Source organism: Dromiciops gliroides, chromosome 1 (assembly GCF_019393635.1).
Source record: "Dromiciops gliroides isolate mDroGli1 chromosome 1, mDroGli1.pri, whole genome shotgun sequence".
Lineage (NCBI taxonomy): Eukaryota > Metazoa > Chordata > Mammalia > Microbiotheria > Microbiotheriidae > Dromiciops > Dromiciops gliroides.
The window spans coordinates 385,019,665-385,038,643 of record NC_057861.1 but is presented as its reverse complement, the minus strand read 5'-3'; the positions used below and the strand labels follow the sequence as shown (position 1 = coordinate 385,038,643).

At 39.1% G+C, this 18,979-nt stretch overlaps 2 protein-coding genes across 5 annotated transcripts in view; one reads left to right on the top strand and one right to left on the bottom strand.

Moving 5' to 3' along the window:
* The window catches only part of RELCH (RAB11 binding and LisH domain, coiled-coil and HEAT repeat containing), a 142,680-nt gene extending 137,960 nt beyond the window's left edge, over positions 1-4,720 (bottom strand). For 3 of the 4 annotated variants that reach the window (XM_043994389.1, XM_043994417.1, XM_043994408.1), the window contains exon 1: positions 3,967-4,720. In XM_043994389.1, the coding sequence (XP_043850324.1) occupies positions 3,967-4,486 (520 nt within the window). In that variant the 5' untranslated portion in view covers positions 4,487-4,720. The remainder of the gene's footprint in view (positions 1-3,966) is intronic. The other variant, XM_043994398.1, reaches the window with a different exon arrangement.
* A 124-nt stretch (positions 4,721-4,844) lies between these two features.
* Positions 4,845-18,979, top strand: part of PIGN (phosphatidylinositol glycan anchor biosynthesis class N) — a 207,271-nt gene continuing 193,136 nt past the window's right edge. Inside the window, exon 1 of the mRNA XM_043979114.1 lies at positions 4,845-4,892. The gene's annotated coding sequence lies outside the window, so the exon portion shown is untranslated. The remainder of the gene's footprint in view (positions 4,893-18,979) is intronic.

Genomic DNA, 18,979 nt, shown 5'->3' with positions numbered 1-18,979 from the left:
AAAGTCCAATAATCTTGCAAGAAGCCTTTCCCAATATTCCTTAATCTTAATGCTTTCCCTCTGAGATTACCTCCCTTATCCTGTATGTATCTTGTTTGTAAATAGTGGTTTGCAAGTTGCCTTTCCCATTAGACTGTGAGGTAGTTGAGAGTAAGGCGCGTCTTTTGCCTTTCTTTGTATCCCTAGTACACAATATCTGGCAGGGAACAGGAACTTAACTGACTACCCCCTCAAGCTCTTGTGCTACATCTCACTTCCCTTTCTCAGCTTTTTCTAGGATTTTGGCTATCCATAGTAGCTGCCTCCATTTCTTCTACTCTCACTCACTCTTCAACTTTTTGCAATCCAGCTTCTGCTGACCTCATTCATTACTCAAGTAAAACTGCTTGCTCCACAAGTACCTGTGCTCTCTTGTCAAATCTTGGTCTTTTCTCAGTTCTAATCCTTCTCAACCAATGTGCTGCATTTGACAATGTTGACCACCTTCTCCTCCTTGGTCCTCTTGTCTCTCTGGATTTTCCTAACACTCCTTTCTTGCTTCTCCCCCTACTTGTCTGACTGCTCCTTCTCAGTCTCCCTTGCGGGTTCATTCATCATCTATAGCATACCTCCTAATTGTTGGTGTTCCCCAAGGTCCTGTCTTAGGTTCTCTTCTTTTCACCCTCTAAATTCTCTCTCTGTAACCTCATCAGTTCCCATGGGTGTAGACATGGGAGATGGGTTTTCCTGTCCCTATGCAGATGACTCAGTCCCAGTATCTCTTCTGAGCTCTAGTATAGAATAAACTACTGCTCAATTGCCTATTGGACATTTCAAATTGGATGTCCTGGAAGACATCTCAAATGCAACATCTTTTTTCCCCCAATCACTGATTGTCATTTCGTGAATCTCAACATGAGGAATGAAACTGTTTTTTTAGGATAAGGAAAAGTAATTCCATAGCTGACTAAACAACATAAAACAAAGGATTTTGAGGCTTAGGGAATTTTTAAGATCATCACTACCCTTATTTTTAAAAAATGGCCTTTATGTTTCTTAATTGGAATCTTCTAAAGCAAGAACTGTTGAATGTCACATTTTAATATCAAAGCTTCCAAAATTATAGTAAACTATAAGATCCTGTTGCTTCCACCCAATCCTGTTATGCTTTGTGTGAAATAATTTGGTTGTTTATAAAGTGATGAGATTTGGGAAGTTGAGCAATTTTATATCTATCTATCTACCTAAAATTGCTCAACTATATATTTTAAGTTCCTTCTTTGTCCTAGGCACTAGAATACAAAGTTGAAATATTTATATAGTCCCCAAAGGCAATGAGCTTGTCATTTTTTCTCCTAAGCCTTCTTCTGTCAATCTTCTGTATTTCTATGGAAGCACCACCTTTCCTTACTCCAGATTCATAACCTCAAGCATTATCCTTACCTCTTCACTCCACCTACTCAATCAGTGGCCAAATCTTGCAGCTTCTCCCTTCACAACATCTCTTATTTTTAACCCCTTTTCTCCATTCACAAGGCTACCACTTTGACCCTCATCCCCTCTCACCTAGATAGTTTTAACAGTTTCCTCATTGCTCTCTTTGTTTCAAGTCTAGCAATGCTCCAATCCAAAAGTAGTTAAAGCCTTATACCTTTCCCCAAACTCTTTCTAACCAACTTGGACACTATTTGCTCTCCTGCACTCTTAGTTCTACTCAAAATGGCAATCTCTCTATTCTTCATACAGGCCACTCCACCTCCCATTTCTGTGCTTCTTCATTAGCTGCCTTGAATGTGCCGTCTTTCTTACCCTTGGCTCAAAAGTCCTCTCTTCTGGATGAAGCTCAAAAACCATCTTCTGCATGAAGCCTTTCCTAATTTCCACCAACCACTAGTGCTCTACCTCCCAAAGTGCTCTGTATTTTAACCACTTTGTATGTGTGTTTAGTTATTAATTTTATATTTATGTTGAATATATTTTTATATGTACTTGTTTACTCCCCAACTATAATGCAAACTCTGGCCAAGCTGGGATTGTTTCATTCTTTGTACTTGAATCACTAGTATTTAGTAGTACCTGACACATAGTAGGAGCCTAATAAATACTTCTTGACTGGCTGGTTGATCTTAATCTCAGGAAATCAAAAACTGATGATATTCCTTCCAAAATCTGCCCACTCCTAATTTCCCTTTTCTCTAAAAAAAGACCATGAGTCTTTCAGTCACCCAGGCTCAAACACTTGTCATTCTTGAATGTCTCCTTCCATATGCAATTAATCCAATCCTACTGGTTGTAACTGCAATAGCCAGCACTGATGTACTTTCCTTTCCACTCTCAATTTTACCTCAGGCCTTGTCCTCAATCCTGTAGGCTACTCTAATAGCCTTTTACTTATTTGCCCTATCTGAAGTTTTCATCTTTATCAACATTGTCAAGATAATCAAAGGCATAAATTTGATTAATACCCTGTCCAAAAACCCATGAAAATACAAACCAGGTTTACAATGATCTGTCTCAGACCTAATTTTATAACCTTGACAGTCAGAACTTCACAGAATTGAACTTATTACTATTTCCTCCCTTAGGCAGGCAGGTAGCTCAGTGGAGAGAGTCAGAAGACCTGGATTCAAATCTAAATTTTGACACTGGTTATATGACCATGGGCAAGTTACTTAGCCTCGACCTGCCTCAGTTTCCTCAATTTTAAAATGGAGATAATAATAGCACCTGCCAGGGCAGCTAGGTGGCGCAGTGGATAAAGCACTGGCCCTTCATTCAGGAGGACCTTAGTTCAAATCCCACCTCAGACACTTGACACTTAATAGCTGTGTGACCATGAGCAAGTCACTTAACCTCAGTGCCCTGGGGGAAAAAAAACAAAAACACACAATAATAGCACCTGCCTTTTAGGGTAATCCTGAAGATCAAATCAGATATCTGTGAAACTCCTAGAACAGAGTAGGCTCTTATTAATAAATGCTTACTTCTTTTCTTCTCTCTGTCCTCTTATTTAATGCTTCCATTTGTTATAGGCACAGAGGACAAATGTGTGGACCCTCCACACACTCTTGCCCCCTTCCAGCTAAGACAAGGTGGGTTAAATTATCTCTATGGTCCCCTTGTCAATCTAAAACCTATGATACAACTTCAACTTTATGACTCAGTTAAGATGTGAGTCTCTACTGACTATGATTAGAAATGATTCCTACTTCCTTAAATTTCTGAGGTTTATTTGACTTTTCCTAGAAAATCATATGCTAACTTGCATATCATCCCCCTAGAGTTCAAAGTCCTTGTCCACAGGAACTATATATTTCAACTTTGCATTACAGTGTGAGGAGCAGAAGTAAGAGCTTTCTCTCTCTCTCTCTGCTCAACTTCCCAATTCTCATCATTTTGAGAACATCCCAGTTATTTTCAAATCAAGCATGACACTTGCTTAAAAAGAATCCAATTATAAAACTTAAGTTCCATAAAAAAATGAGGACTGTGATGATCTTTAAAAGTACTCTGAACCTCAAAAACCTTTGTTTTATGTTGTTCAATCGCCTATGGAATTACTTTTCTTTCTCCTGTAAAACATTTAACTTCCTCATATGAAAATTCATGAAATAATGATCAATTCTTGAAAATATAAAAATAAAAACGTCAAATTCGATAATCAACCTGCTAACCTGGCAGCTTTCCCTAGACCTTTCCATCCCTCCCCCAACCGATAAGGAAGCTAAGATATGAAGATCAGGTGTAGTAACTTCAACCAAGGTTTGGATACAGCTGTTCCACAACAATAATTAAATGACCTTTCAGTTCCTGTAAGATCCTCACTAAGTAAATTTTCTCTTCCTTTTCCAGCCCCACGCTCCCCCCAGCCCCTCACCAGAAACAACAATGCAACACACCAAAAAGCCCCCCATCCATCCCCGGCTGTCACTCAAGCCCTCGTGCACCCCGGGGGTTGCAGCTGCGCTGGCAGGGCGGACCACTTACTGAGCTGTCCCCCGCCTGGCATCACACCTGGCTCCCGGCTTCCCGCAGCCCCCGCTCCGGCTGCCCCGAGGATCCCGGGGCCTCCCACTCCAGGCGGGGTTCCGCTCTGCCGTTCGAAGTTGCCCGGGTTGGAGAAGTAGTCTCGGAGGCGCGGCAGCTCCCGACCGCTCTCCAGCAGCTCCGTGTGCAGCTCCAGGGCCGTCAGCAGGAACTGATCGCGCAGCAGCTGTGCCGCGATCGCGTCCACCGACAGGCGAGCGGGAGGTTCTCCCGCGGCGGCCGCCGAGGCCGCCTCCCCCCCGGGGACCCCCGGCCGCCCACTGCCCGCCCCGGCCATAGGCTCCTGCGGGGACAGGGAGCCTCCGGAGCCGGGGTCGGGGCCGCCTCCGGGCCCAAGCCGCAGGCCGGGCCGCCGCTCCTCCTCGGCTGCCGCCGCCGCCACCTCGTCGTCTTCGTCGTCCGAGTCGCTGAGAAATGGGTTCACGCCGCCGCTGCCGCCTCCCGCAGACATCGCCGCCATCTTAATCTGTCAGGTGCTTCGGCTCCTCCCCACCTGATAGTGACAGAACGTGCCTAGTGCTGCCGCGGGCCCGGAGGGGCCGCTCCGACCTGGGCCCGCCACCAGACTAGCCACCTGAGCCTCGGTTCCCCACGGCGGCCGCGGCGGCTCACACAGCACCGGCAGCAACAACTGCTCCGCGACCGGCCCTGCAGGCGTCTTCCTGGTACCGACTCTCGCGGGAAGTGGAAGATGTTCGCGTTCCCAGCCACCCTCGCTTCTTCGCCTTACAGGACGAGAACATCCCTCTCCCCCGCCCCCTACGCTCCGAGGCTCCGCCCCCTCTTCGGCAGGCTAGGCCCTAGGAGAGGGGAAGGTGCTGAGGGGGGAACAGCGCTCCCAGTATCGCGAGAACGACAACTAGCCGGTAGGTCCAGACCCAGGTGCAAATATGACAGGTTGGGGGGCGCGGTGCCTCGTAGGGTCCCTTACGGGCGGGTCAGTGGGGCAGAGGTCACTGCCCGGGTGGCTTCCACTTCTTTGCCTTTAAAGCTGGGTGATTGAGTGTGTTTCTCCCCACGTGTGGAGCAGAGTCACCGGGAACCCTCCCGCTGCCCACGGGAGAGTCTAACTTCCGGGAGGGTCCGGCGCGCTCCGAGCCTGGGGATGAAGGGGTTGCAGAGGGGAATATGCAGTGGAGTAGGGGAGAGCGTGTCCCCAGCCCCCGCCCTCCCCCGCAGGTTTGGACCCGAAGCAAAACTTTCCCGGGCTTGGTCAGCAGATGCACAGCCTGGCGATCCCAAAGTCGTGGCGGTACCTCTACCCTTTGCATCCAGGTGTCCTGTTTGTTCAACCACACTTTTCCTTGTCACCCCAGTCCAGGGTTCTGAACTTCAGAATTTAAGTATATATGCATATACGTGTGTGTGCATGCCATTTCTCAATGTTTTAAAAGGTGCAAAGCATAGGATTACAAAGGAAGGTCACTATGTTGGAATAGTTTTATATGTATATAGTCTATATATTTAAATTTATGTTCACAAACTTTAAATATATAATATATGAACTAATTTGTTGTTCCCTATGTAATATTTTAATATATAAAGTATAATTCTACATAAATTATATATATATATATATATATATATATATATATATATATATATATATATATATGATTTAAATAGTGAGTTTCCTTTGTAGTCCTTTGTATTTGGGATCTTATAAAACATTTTGAGAAATGGTCCAGTATATTGTTCAGTCGTCCAATTCTTCGCGACCCCATTTGGGGTTTTCTTGGAATAGATACTGTACTGGTTTGCCATTTCCTTCTCCAGTTCATTTGACAGATAAGGAAACCAAGGCAAACAGGGTTAAGTGACTCCCCCAGGGTCTCTCAGCTAGTAAGTGTCTGAGGTGTGAGTCTTCCTGATTACAAGCTCATTGTGTAACCTAATTTCTGGAAATGCTCCATAGTCATGACTAGAGTGCAGGAGGGTTCCATGATCCAAAAAAGGTTAAGAACCTCTGCCTTAGGGAGGGTCCCAGGAAAGGAAGGAAGCTAAACCCAAACTAAAGGACCCATATGAGGGTTGAGTAGCCTGAGCTAGTTGTTCTCTTTTCCATCCTGTGACTGTTTTTGGAACCACCAACTACCTTCCAGGATTGCTGTGAGGATCATATGAAATAATAAGGGGAAAGAGCTTAGCACAGTGCCTGCCACATAGTATGTGCTATACAAATTTTAGTTATTATGATTATTAAATTTCAACCACGCAATTGATGGTCAACAAATATTTATAGAGTTGTGAAAGTTGTTAGAACTCTAAGGGACCATAGAGGACACTCAGCATTATTTCCCCTCATTACTCAGTTCAGAGTATCAGAGCTGGGATTAAAAACCCAGGTCAGTTGGCCACTCTCAACTTTATAGAAGAGATAACTAAGGCTCAAAATTGCTAAATCCCAGTTTCTTAATCCCTAAATTGGAATTAGAGCCAGTGTTTGAACCTAGGCCCCTTATTCTTTATTATCCTCCTTCAGACATATATAGCTTAGCCAAACTACTTTTACTGCTCTTTGTAATGGCAGTCCATATCATGTGGACACTACTTCTTCACCTCCACTTCTTAGAATTCCTGGTTAGATTAAATTAGATAAAACATGTATCTATGGGTCAGGCACTATGATAATCTCTGAGAATACAAATTCAAGCAAAAACAAGATTTCCTTCAAGGTTTAATTCATGAGGCCTTTTCTGATTTATCTCAGCTGCTATATGTACATATTATCTTCCTCCACCTATATTTTTGAAGTTTCTTGAGGTAAGGAGCTATTTCACTGTCATCTCATAGCAGAGTTCTTGGCATAGTATATGTGGTTAATATGTTTGTTGATAGATTGCTGGGGCTTCCAACTTCTGGGCAGTGTTATTATTATTGTTTTGGGGGAGGGCAGTGTTATTTTCACCATGTGTTATAGAGGAAGAATGCTACATATAAAACATTGACTGTTAAATGTAACCTAATATTGTTTCCTGTCTGTTCTATGTACTCAGTAAATTGTCACATTAGATTGAAGCTTTTCACTAGATAAAATAGTATTAGGTATTCAGTGAAAACTGTTAACTTTTAATTTTAAAAACTAAATTCTGTCCTTTCTATAACACATCCATGAGTTTGTTTTTTTTTTCTTAAGATGATTAGCTGTTCTTTTTTTTTTTTTAGACTTTTTTTTTTTTTTAGTGAGGCAATTGGGGTTAAGTGACTTGCCCAGGGTCACACAACTAGTAAGTGTGTTAAGTGTCTGAGGCTGGATTTGAACTCAGGTACTCCTGACTCCAGGGCCGGTGCTTTATCCACTGCGCCACCTAGCTGCCCCAGATTAGCTGTTCTTAATCTGGACATGGGAGATAGGGGAAAGATGTTAGAAAAGTGTAGGGAGTGGGGAGAGTTGAGGGGGGGGAACCTAATGGCTAGTTAAGTATCTAGCCAAAAGTACTTTTTTTCAAAGTTACCGATAATCACTTTAAAAAAAACAAAACCAAAAACATTTTATCCCCCCAATTACATATTTGTTTGTTTTTGTGGGGCAATGAGGGTTAAGTGACTTGCCCAGGGTCACACAACTAGCAAGTGTTAAGTGTCTAAGGCCAGATTTGAACTCAGGTCCTTCTGAATCCAGGGCAGGTGCTTTATCCACTGTGCCACCTAGCTGCCCCCCATTACATGTTAAAACAACTTTTAACATTTAAGTTTTGAGTTCCAAATTCTATTTTTCCCTTCTTTCCTCCTTCTCCTTCCTCCCTTCCTCCTTCCCTGAGAAGTTAAGCAATCTGATATAGGTTACATATGTACAATTATAAAAACATTTCCTTATCAGTTATTTTGTACAAGAAGACTTGAACAAAAAAAGGAAGGAAGAGAAATAGTATGTTTCAAATAATATCAAATCTTTCTCTGATGGCGAGTCCTTAGGATTTGTCTTGGATCAGTATTGTTGAGAATAGCTAAGTCATTCACAATTCTCTATGGTATTATATTGTTAATGTGGCCAACATTCTCCTGGTTCTGCTTACTTCACTTTGCATCAGTTCATGTAAATCTTTTGAGGTTTTTCTGAAATCAGAAATTAGATTTACATGAACTGATGCTTGTAATTAAAAAAAAAATAAACATTTTTATTCCTAGTTTTGGGTTCCCATTTTTATCCCTCATTCACTCCCTCCCCTCCTCCTTCCCCGAGGCAGTAAGCAATCAGATATAGGTTATATATATATACAATAATGTAAAACATTACCATATTAGTCATTTTGTATAAGAAAACTTGAATAAAAGAAAAAAATGAAAGAAAGTGAAAAATAGCATGCTTCAGTCTGTGTTCCATCAATACCAGTTCTTTCTTTGGAGGTGGATAGTATGTTTCATCAGTACTCTTTTAGGATTGTCTTAGATCATTGTATTGTTGAAAATAGTTGTCTTTCACAGTTCTTCATCAAACAATAATTCTGTCTCTATACACAATGTTCTCTTGTTTCTACTCACTTCACTATACATCAGTTCATACAAGTCTTTTCTGAAATCATCCTGCTTGACATTTCTTATATCACAATAATATTCCATCAGAATCATATACCACAGCTTCTTCAATCATTCCCCTAATTAATGGGCATCCCCATGATTTCCAATTCTTAGTCACCACAAAAAGAGCTGCTATAAATAAATTGTGCAAATAGGTCCATTTCTTTTTTTCTAATTTCTTTGGGATACAGACCTAGCAGTCAGTCAAAAGTATTTTAAGAAGGAGGAATTGTGTATTGATCCAGTCTGCCTCTTACCACATTACCTAGTTGGTGCTTCTTTGTATATAAGGACAAAATTGAAATAACTAACATGATAGGCAACAAAAGAGTGCCATTATACTTTATATTTTGGGAACTGAAGAGTGATTTGAAAAAGTTGTGTCTAGAACTGATTTGTTGACAGAAATAAGCAGCCAGCCAAGATAAAGATTTCTAAGACTTTCCCTCAGTTGAGATCTTTTATAAGGGAGACCTTTCAAATGGAAGGATTGCTTCTGATTAACGAAGTCCCTTCCTAGAATGTTTTGTAGAAAAGGGATTGTTGGAGGTCATGTTGTCTAACCCTTTCCATGTTTAACAGAAATAGCTAAGGCTCAGAGAGGGTAGTGAATGGCACAAGGCCACACTACTAGTAATTGGTAGAACCAGGATTTGAACTAGGGTTGTTTGATATCAGAACCCAAAGTCTTTCCATTGTATCACTCTGCCACTAGTCATGAGAATAACAGAAAATGAATTTAAGGCCTCAGATGTAGTGAGAATATTAAACATGCTTTTGCCAAGCTGCTTGAAAATAAAATGAATTTAGCATCTTCCAAGGAAGTATCTACCTCCTTTCCTATATACTTAGCTTCCTATGTGTGTCTGCAAGTTCATTCCATTTAAATTAACCCCTTTGCTACATTATAACTATATGAAGGTTCAATTAAAGAAGACCATTATACTCTTTTAGCTTCTGTAGCTAGATAATGATAACGAGCTTGATGATGATGATAAATAACGACCATTTATATAATGCTTAAGATTTGCAAGATATTTTACATACATCATCTTATTTCATTCTTATAACAGCCCTATGAAGTAGATGCCATTTTATAGATGAGAAAATTGAGTCTAAGAGATTAAGTGACTGGCTTGGGATCATACTGCTAGTAAGACAGGATTTAAACCCAGGGTCTTCCTGACACCCAGTCCAATGCTTATATAAATAGTACCTTTATAAATAGCTGGCTCTGGCTCTAGTCAACATTAACTGATCAATCCTTGTATAAGCCAGACTTACTAATAATAGGCAGAAATTATGTTTAGTGAGTGACTGGTGTTGAAGCATCACCCATATTCTTAAAGTACTAATAAAAATTGCTGCTCTGTAATATCTTTAAAATGCTAATTAATTATTAAACCTTTATTTTTCCCCCTTTTCCCTGGTAACTTCGAATATTAACCAGTCTTTCCGCACTAATTTTTTTTGAGAGAAAGGGAAGTATTTGGGAAGATTATCCTTGGATGTTGAATAAGGCATTTATAGCTTTGATAACTAAAGGAAAAAACACCACTATCTGTGTTTTTCCAAATTGAATGTCACAAGGTCACACTAGTAGTAATTGGCAGAGCCAGGATTTGAAGTAGGCTTTTGAAAACTACAGTATTATTTAAATTTATTTATATCACATGCAATAATTTGTACAGAAATCCCCTTTTCCTCCTAGCCACCATTTAAGTTATTCCTTCTTCCCCCTATTCCTTTGAAAAATTAAAGAGCAAAAGAAAAGAGAATGTCATTAGCAGCATCTAGTGGCTATAAGCATGTATTGCATTTTCCTTCCTCACAACTGGGAGGTAAGACTGAAGAAATTCTTTATAATATAGAAGAAATAATATATAGTGAAGAAACTATAGGAAAACACAAGTATTTATGATAGATGAAACATATTTCTTTGCTTACTAGATGAATCTTATTAATTTTAGTTATTTTTATTATTGCTTTGTCATTTCCAAAAGAGACAGGAGAACAAAATAATAATTTTAATGTGTAATAAAACACAGGGAAAATTTGGAGTTTTTTGTGCCTTTTATTAAAACTAGTATAGTTTTCCAGTTCATATAGGCATCTATAAATGTAGGATAAAGTTGAAAAATGTCATTCCTCAAGGAAACTTCTGTTTTGCTTATGTCTTTTGTTCTCATACATTAATACTTTAAAATGTCCATTATTTCATTGGCTATCCCTCCACTGCATGACAAAAACCCCTATATGCCTCAGTATATCTTCATGAGTTGTTGAAAAAACTTATCACCAAGTGTCCAATGTCCTGGTATTTACCCTCTCTAAACTCAGCTAGTCTTGTCCTTAAGTTATAGACAGAGAATATTTTTCCAGCTTTTTCCAGCTTTTTGGGACTTGCTAAGGTTTATTTATTCTCTCCTTGAAGTCCTAAGACCACCTCTATAGTACAATGAGTACAATGAGATATGGAAATAGGACTTTGTTTTCCATATTTCCTATCAGTCAATAGCATGGTTCTTACTATAGAATTTTTTTTTTTTAAATTAGGAATTGGCAGCCTTGATGGTATTTTTGTGACTTCTACTTTTTATAGGAAATCTACATATTTTGCTTTCCTTATCTTTATCTGATTGCCTATTACAGATGTAGCCAGAAGCTTTTGGATTGGAAAAGACTAGATAAGGTACTTTTAGGCAAATTATAAGGGAAAACTATCTAATTGTAAATATCTCAAAGTAGAATTGACTACTTGGTGAGGTGATGAATTCCTTCTTACTAATAGTCATCTAGGGGCAAGTAGGTGGCCCAGTGTATAGAGTACAGGACCTGGAGTCATGAAGACTTATCTTCCTGAGTTCACATCTAGCTTGTGATACCAACTAGCTGTGTGACCCTGGACAAAGTACTTAATACTGTTTGCCTCAGTTTCCTCATCTATAAAATGAGCTGGAGAAGGAAATGACAAACCAGTCCAGTACCTTTGCCAAGAAAATCCTAAATGGAGTCATGAAAAGTCAGATATGACTGAACAACAACAAAAACAACAAGATTGAAGATTGGAAGATCAATTGTCAATACTGTTGTATGACAAATTCTTTTTGAGATATGGCTTGTACTGAGTCATCAGTGAGACCCCTGACAATGCTAAGACTGTGAATTTCATAGGGAATGAAAACTCCTATACCAATACCTTTTTGGACATTCATACTGGAAAGGTAGGGAGAGCAGGAATGGGATTGATATGATTTCATTGATATCTCAATTAAGGAATCCTCTGACCAATGTATTTTTATGACAAAGATGACCATGTTTCAGAGACAAAACTATGCCTTAGGAAGATTATTTTGGTGACCATGTGGAAGATGGATTGGAAAGAGGAGAGACTGTGAGTAGAGAAAATAGGACTATTTTGCAATAGTCCAATCAAAAGGTTGTGAGAAACTGAACTAGTGGAAAAAAGGGGACAGGTATGAGAGATGTAGAATACGGGGTTAATGAAGAAGGCAGAGTCAAGGCTGATTCCAAGTTTACAAACCTAAGTGATTGGAGGGATTTGACACTTTACCCTAAAGAAGGGTGGGTTTAGAGAGAGTGTAATGAGTTTCCCTTTGGCATGTGGTTGGGATATCCAGGTGGAAATGTCCAACAGGCAACTGGAGATGTAGTCCTGACATTTAGGAGACATTAGAATTGGATATAATTTTGGAAATCATCTTTTGTTTTTGTTTACAATGAACAGTGAAGCTATTATGTGTGCCTTGCATTTCTTTTAAAACAGGTAATAAATTCAACATGTCACTTTCAAAGTTATAGTATTTGTTTATGATTCCTTCCGGCATTCTTTTCTGTGCATTTAAAAATTCTTCAATGGACCTCTTTCTTTTTTTTTTCTTTTAATTGGAGGGGGGACCTATCCCTAAGCCTACCTCTCTATCTCATTTCCTTCTCCCATTGGGAAAAAAAAATCAACAAAATATTGTAACAATTATGTATTGTCAAATAGCACAAATTCCTACTATGGCCATGCCTGAAAATGTATGTTTCATTATGCAACTTGTGTCTATCACTTCTTTTAGGAGGTGGGGAACATGTTTAATCCTTATTCCATTTAGACTTTCTTTCCTCATTCCCTTTGGCTTGTGAAACTCTTATTCTAGTGTTCCCTAGTGTGATGTTTAAAATCTAATGTGTGTCCTTACCTGCCTCCGCCCCTTCCCCCAGTTTTGGGAGGAAACTAGCTAAGATTTACTGATAAATTCAGCAAGTATTTAGGCTTTTAAGTATTTATTAAAGAGTAAAGACAACACATGGAGTACTGTAATGCAAGAAAAGCTTATCTACTTTCCTCTTTCTGTCTCTCTCTCTGCCACCAACCTGAAGTCCTGGCATGAAAAGGACCTATCCAGGGAGCCAGACTTACCTTCTTCCTTCCTGTCTTCCTCCCCGGAAGGGGAGGTCCTTCAAACTGATTGGTTGAGGGTGGCCTCCTGTTGATGTCACAGTCCACAGCCTCTGAGAACAACACCCCACTCAGGGCCAACCAGGTGTGGTCTCGATTTAAACAGCCTTAAGTAGGTTCAGCCTCTGAGAACAACACCCCACTCAGGGCCAGCCAGGTGTGGTCTCAATTTAATCAACCTTAAGTAGGTTCAGCCTCTGAGAACAACACCCCACTCAGGGCCAGACAGGTGTGGTCTGGATTTAATCAACCTTAAGTAGGTTCTTAGTCTCTCAGTCTCACCCAATTCAATCAATTCCAAATCAATTTTCAGGTGGGGCCCCTGGACATCTGCCAAATCCCATTATTTTATCACACTAGTAACAAAGTATTTCAAAGCTCAAGTTTTGGTTTATATATCTAGTTCTCCTCAAAGATAAGAGTAAAAAGGTCCTCAATTAATTATGTCCAAAGGGCTATAGAACTGGGCCAGCAATACCATTGATAGGTTTATATCCCAAAGACAATTGAGGAATGGCTAAACAAACTGTGGTATATGATGGTGATGGAATATTATTGTGCTATAAGAAATGACAAGCAGGATGACTTCAAAAAGGCCTGGAAAGACTTATATGAACTGATGTATAGTGAAGTGAGCAGAACCAAGAGGGCATTGTATACAGAGACAGCAATATTATTTGATGAAGAACTGTGAAAGACTTAACTATTCTCAATAATACAATTATCTAAGACAATCACAAAGGAGTGTTGATCAAACATACTATCCATCTCCAAAGAGAGTACTGATATTGATGGAACATAGACTGAAGCATGCTATTTTTCACTTTTGTCTTTTTTTTTATTCTATAGAGTTCATTTTCATTTAGACCACCCTCAAGTCATGTCAATCAGTGGAACTGAATGATGCTAAACAATTAGCTGAGGTCAATGGATAATGACCTGCCCCTATCTAAAGAGCATAAAACCTTTGGCCACATCAGGGTCACTCTTTTTGCCCTCTCTTACCCCTCTCTCTGGCCTTTCTCTCTTTTGGTGCATGCCCTTCCTCTTAGATCTGAAGGCCTGAGACCTTGAGAAGGTAGGGAGAGACGTGGTCAATAATTTACTGATAGATAATATTAATTAATGATAAACACTTACTACCAAAACTGGTGTAATAGCCATTAATATATAAATAGCAATTAATTTGTAAAATACAGTAGCCATAATAATAAAAAAAAACCCAAGCAGTTGTTATTAAGTTACAGATCTAGGATTTGAATCCATATCCTTTGACTTCAAGGTCAAAGGACTTTATTCTTTTCACTGAACCCAAGAGGCATTTCCTAATAGATAATAGATAGAAAGATGTTAGTAAATAGCTTTAAAAATTGAAAATGCAAGCTGTCAACTTTATAAAAGCAATGCTTCATTTCACTTAATAATCAAAAATACAAATTAAAATTAGTCACAGGTTTCAAGTCACACCTAACAAATTAGCCAAAATGATAAAAGACTGAAATAGTCATTGTTGGAGAAGATGGACTAACTAATATACTGTTAGTGGAGCTGAGAATTGGTGCTACTGTTCTGAAAAATGATTTTGGATTTATGTAAGGAAAGTCACTAAGCCATTCACATCCTTTGTTTTCACTGCTTGCCTTATATGTTCCCCAAAAGGGTCAGTGAGAGAAAGAAAGGTCTCAAATACACCATGATATTCACAATGGCGCTTTTGTAGAAGCAAAAATTTGATTTTAAAAAAGTGAATGCCATCTCCTGGGAAATGGATATATAAAATGTGGTATAGGATTGTAGTAGAATATTCTTGTTCAATAAGAAGCAATCAATATAAAGACTTTGGAGAAACAGAAAGTTTTGTGTATGACCTGGTAAAGAGTGAAGAAAACAGAACCAAGACAATGAATAATGCAAAGAGTACAGTAATATAAATGAAAACAGCATTAAATGTATTAGAATTCAGATTAAACAGCTAATCATGGCTCCAGAAGATAAATGATGTCAAACATTCTTGTCCCTTAGGTGAAAGGTGGTGAATTATAAATGTGAATGTTGTATATGCTTTTAGATATGTTGTCTATTTTGTCTGGGTTTACTTAATTTTCTTTTTTATGCAGAATGACTTTAACATGAAAGGTATAGAGAAATAGAAGCCATTTTCTTTGAGCTCCATCTTCTTCATTTTACAACTTGTTGACATCATACCCCATTCTGTCTTTCTTTACTCCAGTCTGTGTTGGTGACCTTAAGGCCACCATCATAGACTGGAGTAAAGGAGGACAGAATAGGGTATGATGTCTAGGAACAGAATCCACATTTTCTCAATTTAAATCAGGATATTTCTAATTCACCAATTGTATTTGTCTTAAGAGCCCAAGAACAGTATTGTAAAGACAGACACCTTTGAAAGACTTAGGAAATCTGATCAACACAGTGACCAATTATAATTCCAGAGGACTCATGATAAAATATGCTGCCTACCTCTAGGGAGAAATGATGGATTCAGAGTGCAAGTCAAAACATCATAACCTTGCTGGTTATCAATATCTTTATCTTTAAAGATGAAGGGGTTGGACTAGAATAATTACTAACTGCTAAATATCAAAAGATTCTATTAATCTTAATGGGCTTGATCATAGCTTCAGAGAGCCCTAGTACTTGGTGTTTATGTAATTTCATTGGCACAGGTATTCTTTCTGTCATGAACAGTCTGTTGGATGATATACATAATTAACTAATCCAGGCCAAACCCTTGGGAAACAACCACAGTAATAGGTAAGCAAGGGAATTAGGCACCAACGGAAACAGAGAAGGAACAGGTATAAAGGTAAGGGGAGGGGGCAGCTAGGTGGCACAGTGGATAGAGCACTGGCCCTGGATTCAGGAGTACCTGAGTTCAAATCCAGCCTCAGACACTTGACACTTACTAGCTGTGTGACCCTGGGCAAGTCACTTAACCCCAATTGCCTCACAAAAAAAAAAGTTAAGGGGAGAAGCTAAAGAATACAGGGTGTTTGAAGCTAGGAAAAGAGAACTTCTCTAGAAAGGAATGGTACCCATGTTAAATCCTGCAAAGGCCAAGAATCAATCAATCAGTAAACACTTAAGTGCCTATCATGTGCCAGGTATTGTGCTAAGCATTAGGGATACAAGAAAAGGCAAAAGATAGCCCATACCCTCAAGGAGTTTACAATCTAATAGGGAAGATAACATGCAAGTAGACTTATTAAAACAAGCTACATACAAGATAAATAAGAGATAAGTACCAGAGGGAAGGCACTAGAATTAAGAGGGGTTAGAGAAGGCTTCCTCTAGAAGGTGAGATTTTAGTTGGGACTTAAAGGAAGCCAGGGAGGTCAGTGGTTAGAGCAGAGGAGGGAACAGCATTCCAGGCATGAGGGACAGCCAGAGGAGTACTTAGAGCTAAGAGATGTAGTGTCTTGTTCTTGGAACAGTCAGGAGAGGCCAGTGATACTAAATTGAAAAGTATGTGTTGGGGAGTAAAGTGTAAAAAGATTGGAAAGGTTAAGAGGGGCCTAGGTTATAAGGGACTTTGAATGACAGTCAGATCCTAGAGGCAATAGGAAGTGAAGAAGAGTAAGGACTAAAAAACAAAACAAAAAACAGTTGGTTCTCAGTGCCACATGCATTTTACTGCCATAACTTGAAAAGATTAAGCTGGTAGCTCCAACAATGTCACTTAGTGCAGGCAACAAATGGTAGCTACCTGAGGATTCTTCTAGCTTCTAAGCTATTATACTACCTACTACCTCTTGGGCTTTGGCATGACTTCTTATATTCACTTAAGGGGAGAGGAGAGATCACTGACTATCAACAAAGCCTTCTCTCCACCCTGCATATGGCTTCAGATGAATCTGGTAAAGGTTTCCAGGGGATTTTTTTCAAGGCTCTTCATGACCCTTATTTGAGTTTGAATCCAAGGTTGAGAACCTATGGTAACATAATACATGTTTCTTTTTCCTTCTCTTGAAAGCTAAAAACAATCATACACCATCAAAATCCAAAGAGATTGTGTCAAGTTTTGACAAAAGGAAAAAAAAAGATGAAAGTTGTACTCATGTATCATTAGGTGCTATAATCTAAGCCCTTCACATTAAAGATGAGGAAATTGGAGCCCAGACTGGTTAAGTGACTTTGTTCAAGGTCACTCAGGCAATGAGTAGTAGAACTAGGATCTGATCTTAGTAGTATTTTTTTAAAATATTCAAAATAAGAAATAATACAAATACCAAACAGTAGAGGAGTTACTAAATAAAATATGCTGTCGTAATGTAATGGAATACTTGGCAACTAGATATGGAAGCTAAGTGAGAGTGAAAAGACAAAAGTCATGCTGAGGTTGCAACCCTAGGTGACTGGAATAAAAATGGGGCCCTCAACAAATAATGAGGTTAGGAAGAAGAGAGTTTTTGAGGAAAAGGATAATTATTTCAGTTTTGGACATGTTGAATTTGAGATATCTATGGTGTATCAAGTTTGAAATGTTCAATAAACATTTGGTAATAGAGGATCTAAGCTTCTTTGTGAAAGCTGAATGATATCCAACTTTTCTCCCTCTCTCCTGCAAAAAGCCTATTCCTTTTTTCCTTTACATTGCACCTCTCTCATGCACCTGTTGGTTTTCCGTTTTTATATGTGGGTTCTAGAAACTGGTTTCTGGGTGTTTTTTTTCCCCTTTCCTGATTTCTATAAAACTTTTAGTGCTGACTAAATTATCACCAATACTCATCACATATATTGTATTTTTCTCCTTAATGGACTCTCTTATGAATGTTCAGGGCTGTTCTCTGAATAAAACTTTTGCCACACTAATTACATTTATTTTATGGATCTTCTGATAACTAGTGAGGTAAGCTTTTTGAATGAACACAGGGATACAGTTGCTGGATGAAAAGGACTATGGATGGATATATAGATCTGGGGGTCATCTGCATAGAGATGATTTTTGAATTTTGATTGATAGGATTACCCAAACAGACTATAAATAAAGAGAAGGCATTAGGGCACAGCCTTTAGGGTTGTCCACAATTGGGAACAAGACATGGATAATGATCCAATAAAGGAGATTGGGAAGTATAATTCAGACTAGTAGAAGGAGAATTGAGAGAGACAGAGAGCACACAGTGTTGTGAAAACTCAGGAGAGAGAGACTATCCCAGAGCAGGTTAAGAGTGTCAGGTGCTGCAGAGATGTGGGGGAGAATAAACCCTTTTCCTATGCACTTATTCATTTTCTAACTTGTATTTATAATATTTTTGTTTCTGCTTCATTCACTTCAGCTAGTGTAAACTTCCCAAATTCAGGAACTGTCATTTCATCTTTGTATCTTTGTTGGTTTAGCACTTAGAAGATATCACTTAAATGTTGAATTAAACAGAAATGGAAGGGAAATATATAGTAATTAAATTATTTCAAGTTTAATCTTTCTCATGTCATACAGTAACAAAAAAGTAAAGATATAGAGAAATGCAAATTAAGCAACACTGAGGTATCACCTCACACCTATCAGAGTGGCAACTATAACAAAAAAAGGAAAATATTGGATGTTGGAGGGACTGTGGGAAAATTGGGATGCTAATCCACTGCTGGTGGAGTTGTGAAAAGATCCAACCATTTTGGAAAGCAATTTGGAACTATACCCAAAGAGCATGGTTGTGCTATTTCCATGAATTAGTCTGCAAGAAAGGTTGGAAGAACAATATGCTATATATATATATATATGTATGTATGTATGTATGTATGTATGTATATATGTATATATATTTTTTTATTTTTTATTTTTTATTTTTTTACAGGGCAATGAGGGTTAAGTGACTTGTCCAGAGTCACACAGCTAGTTAAGTGTCAAGTGTCTGAGGCCAGATTTGAACTCAGGGAGTCCTGAATCCAGGGCCGGTGCTTTATCCACTGCGCCACCTAGCCGCCCCTATATGCTTTTATATTAAA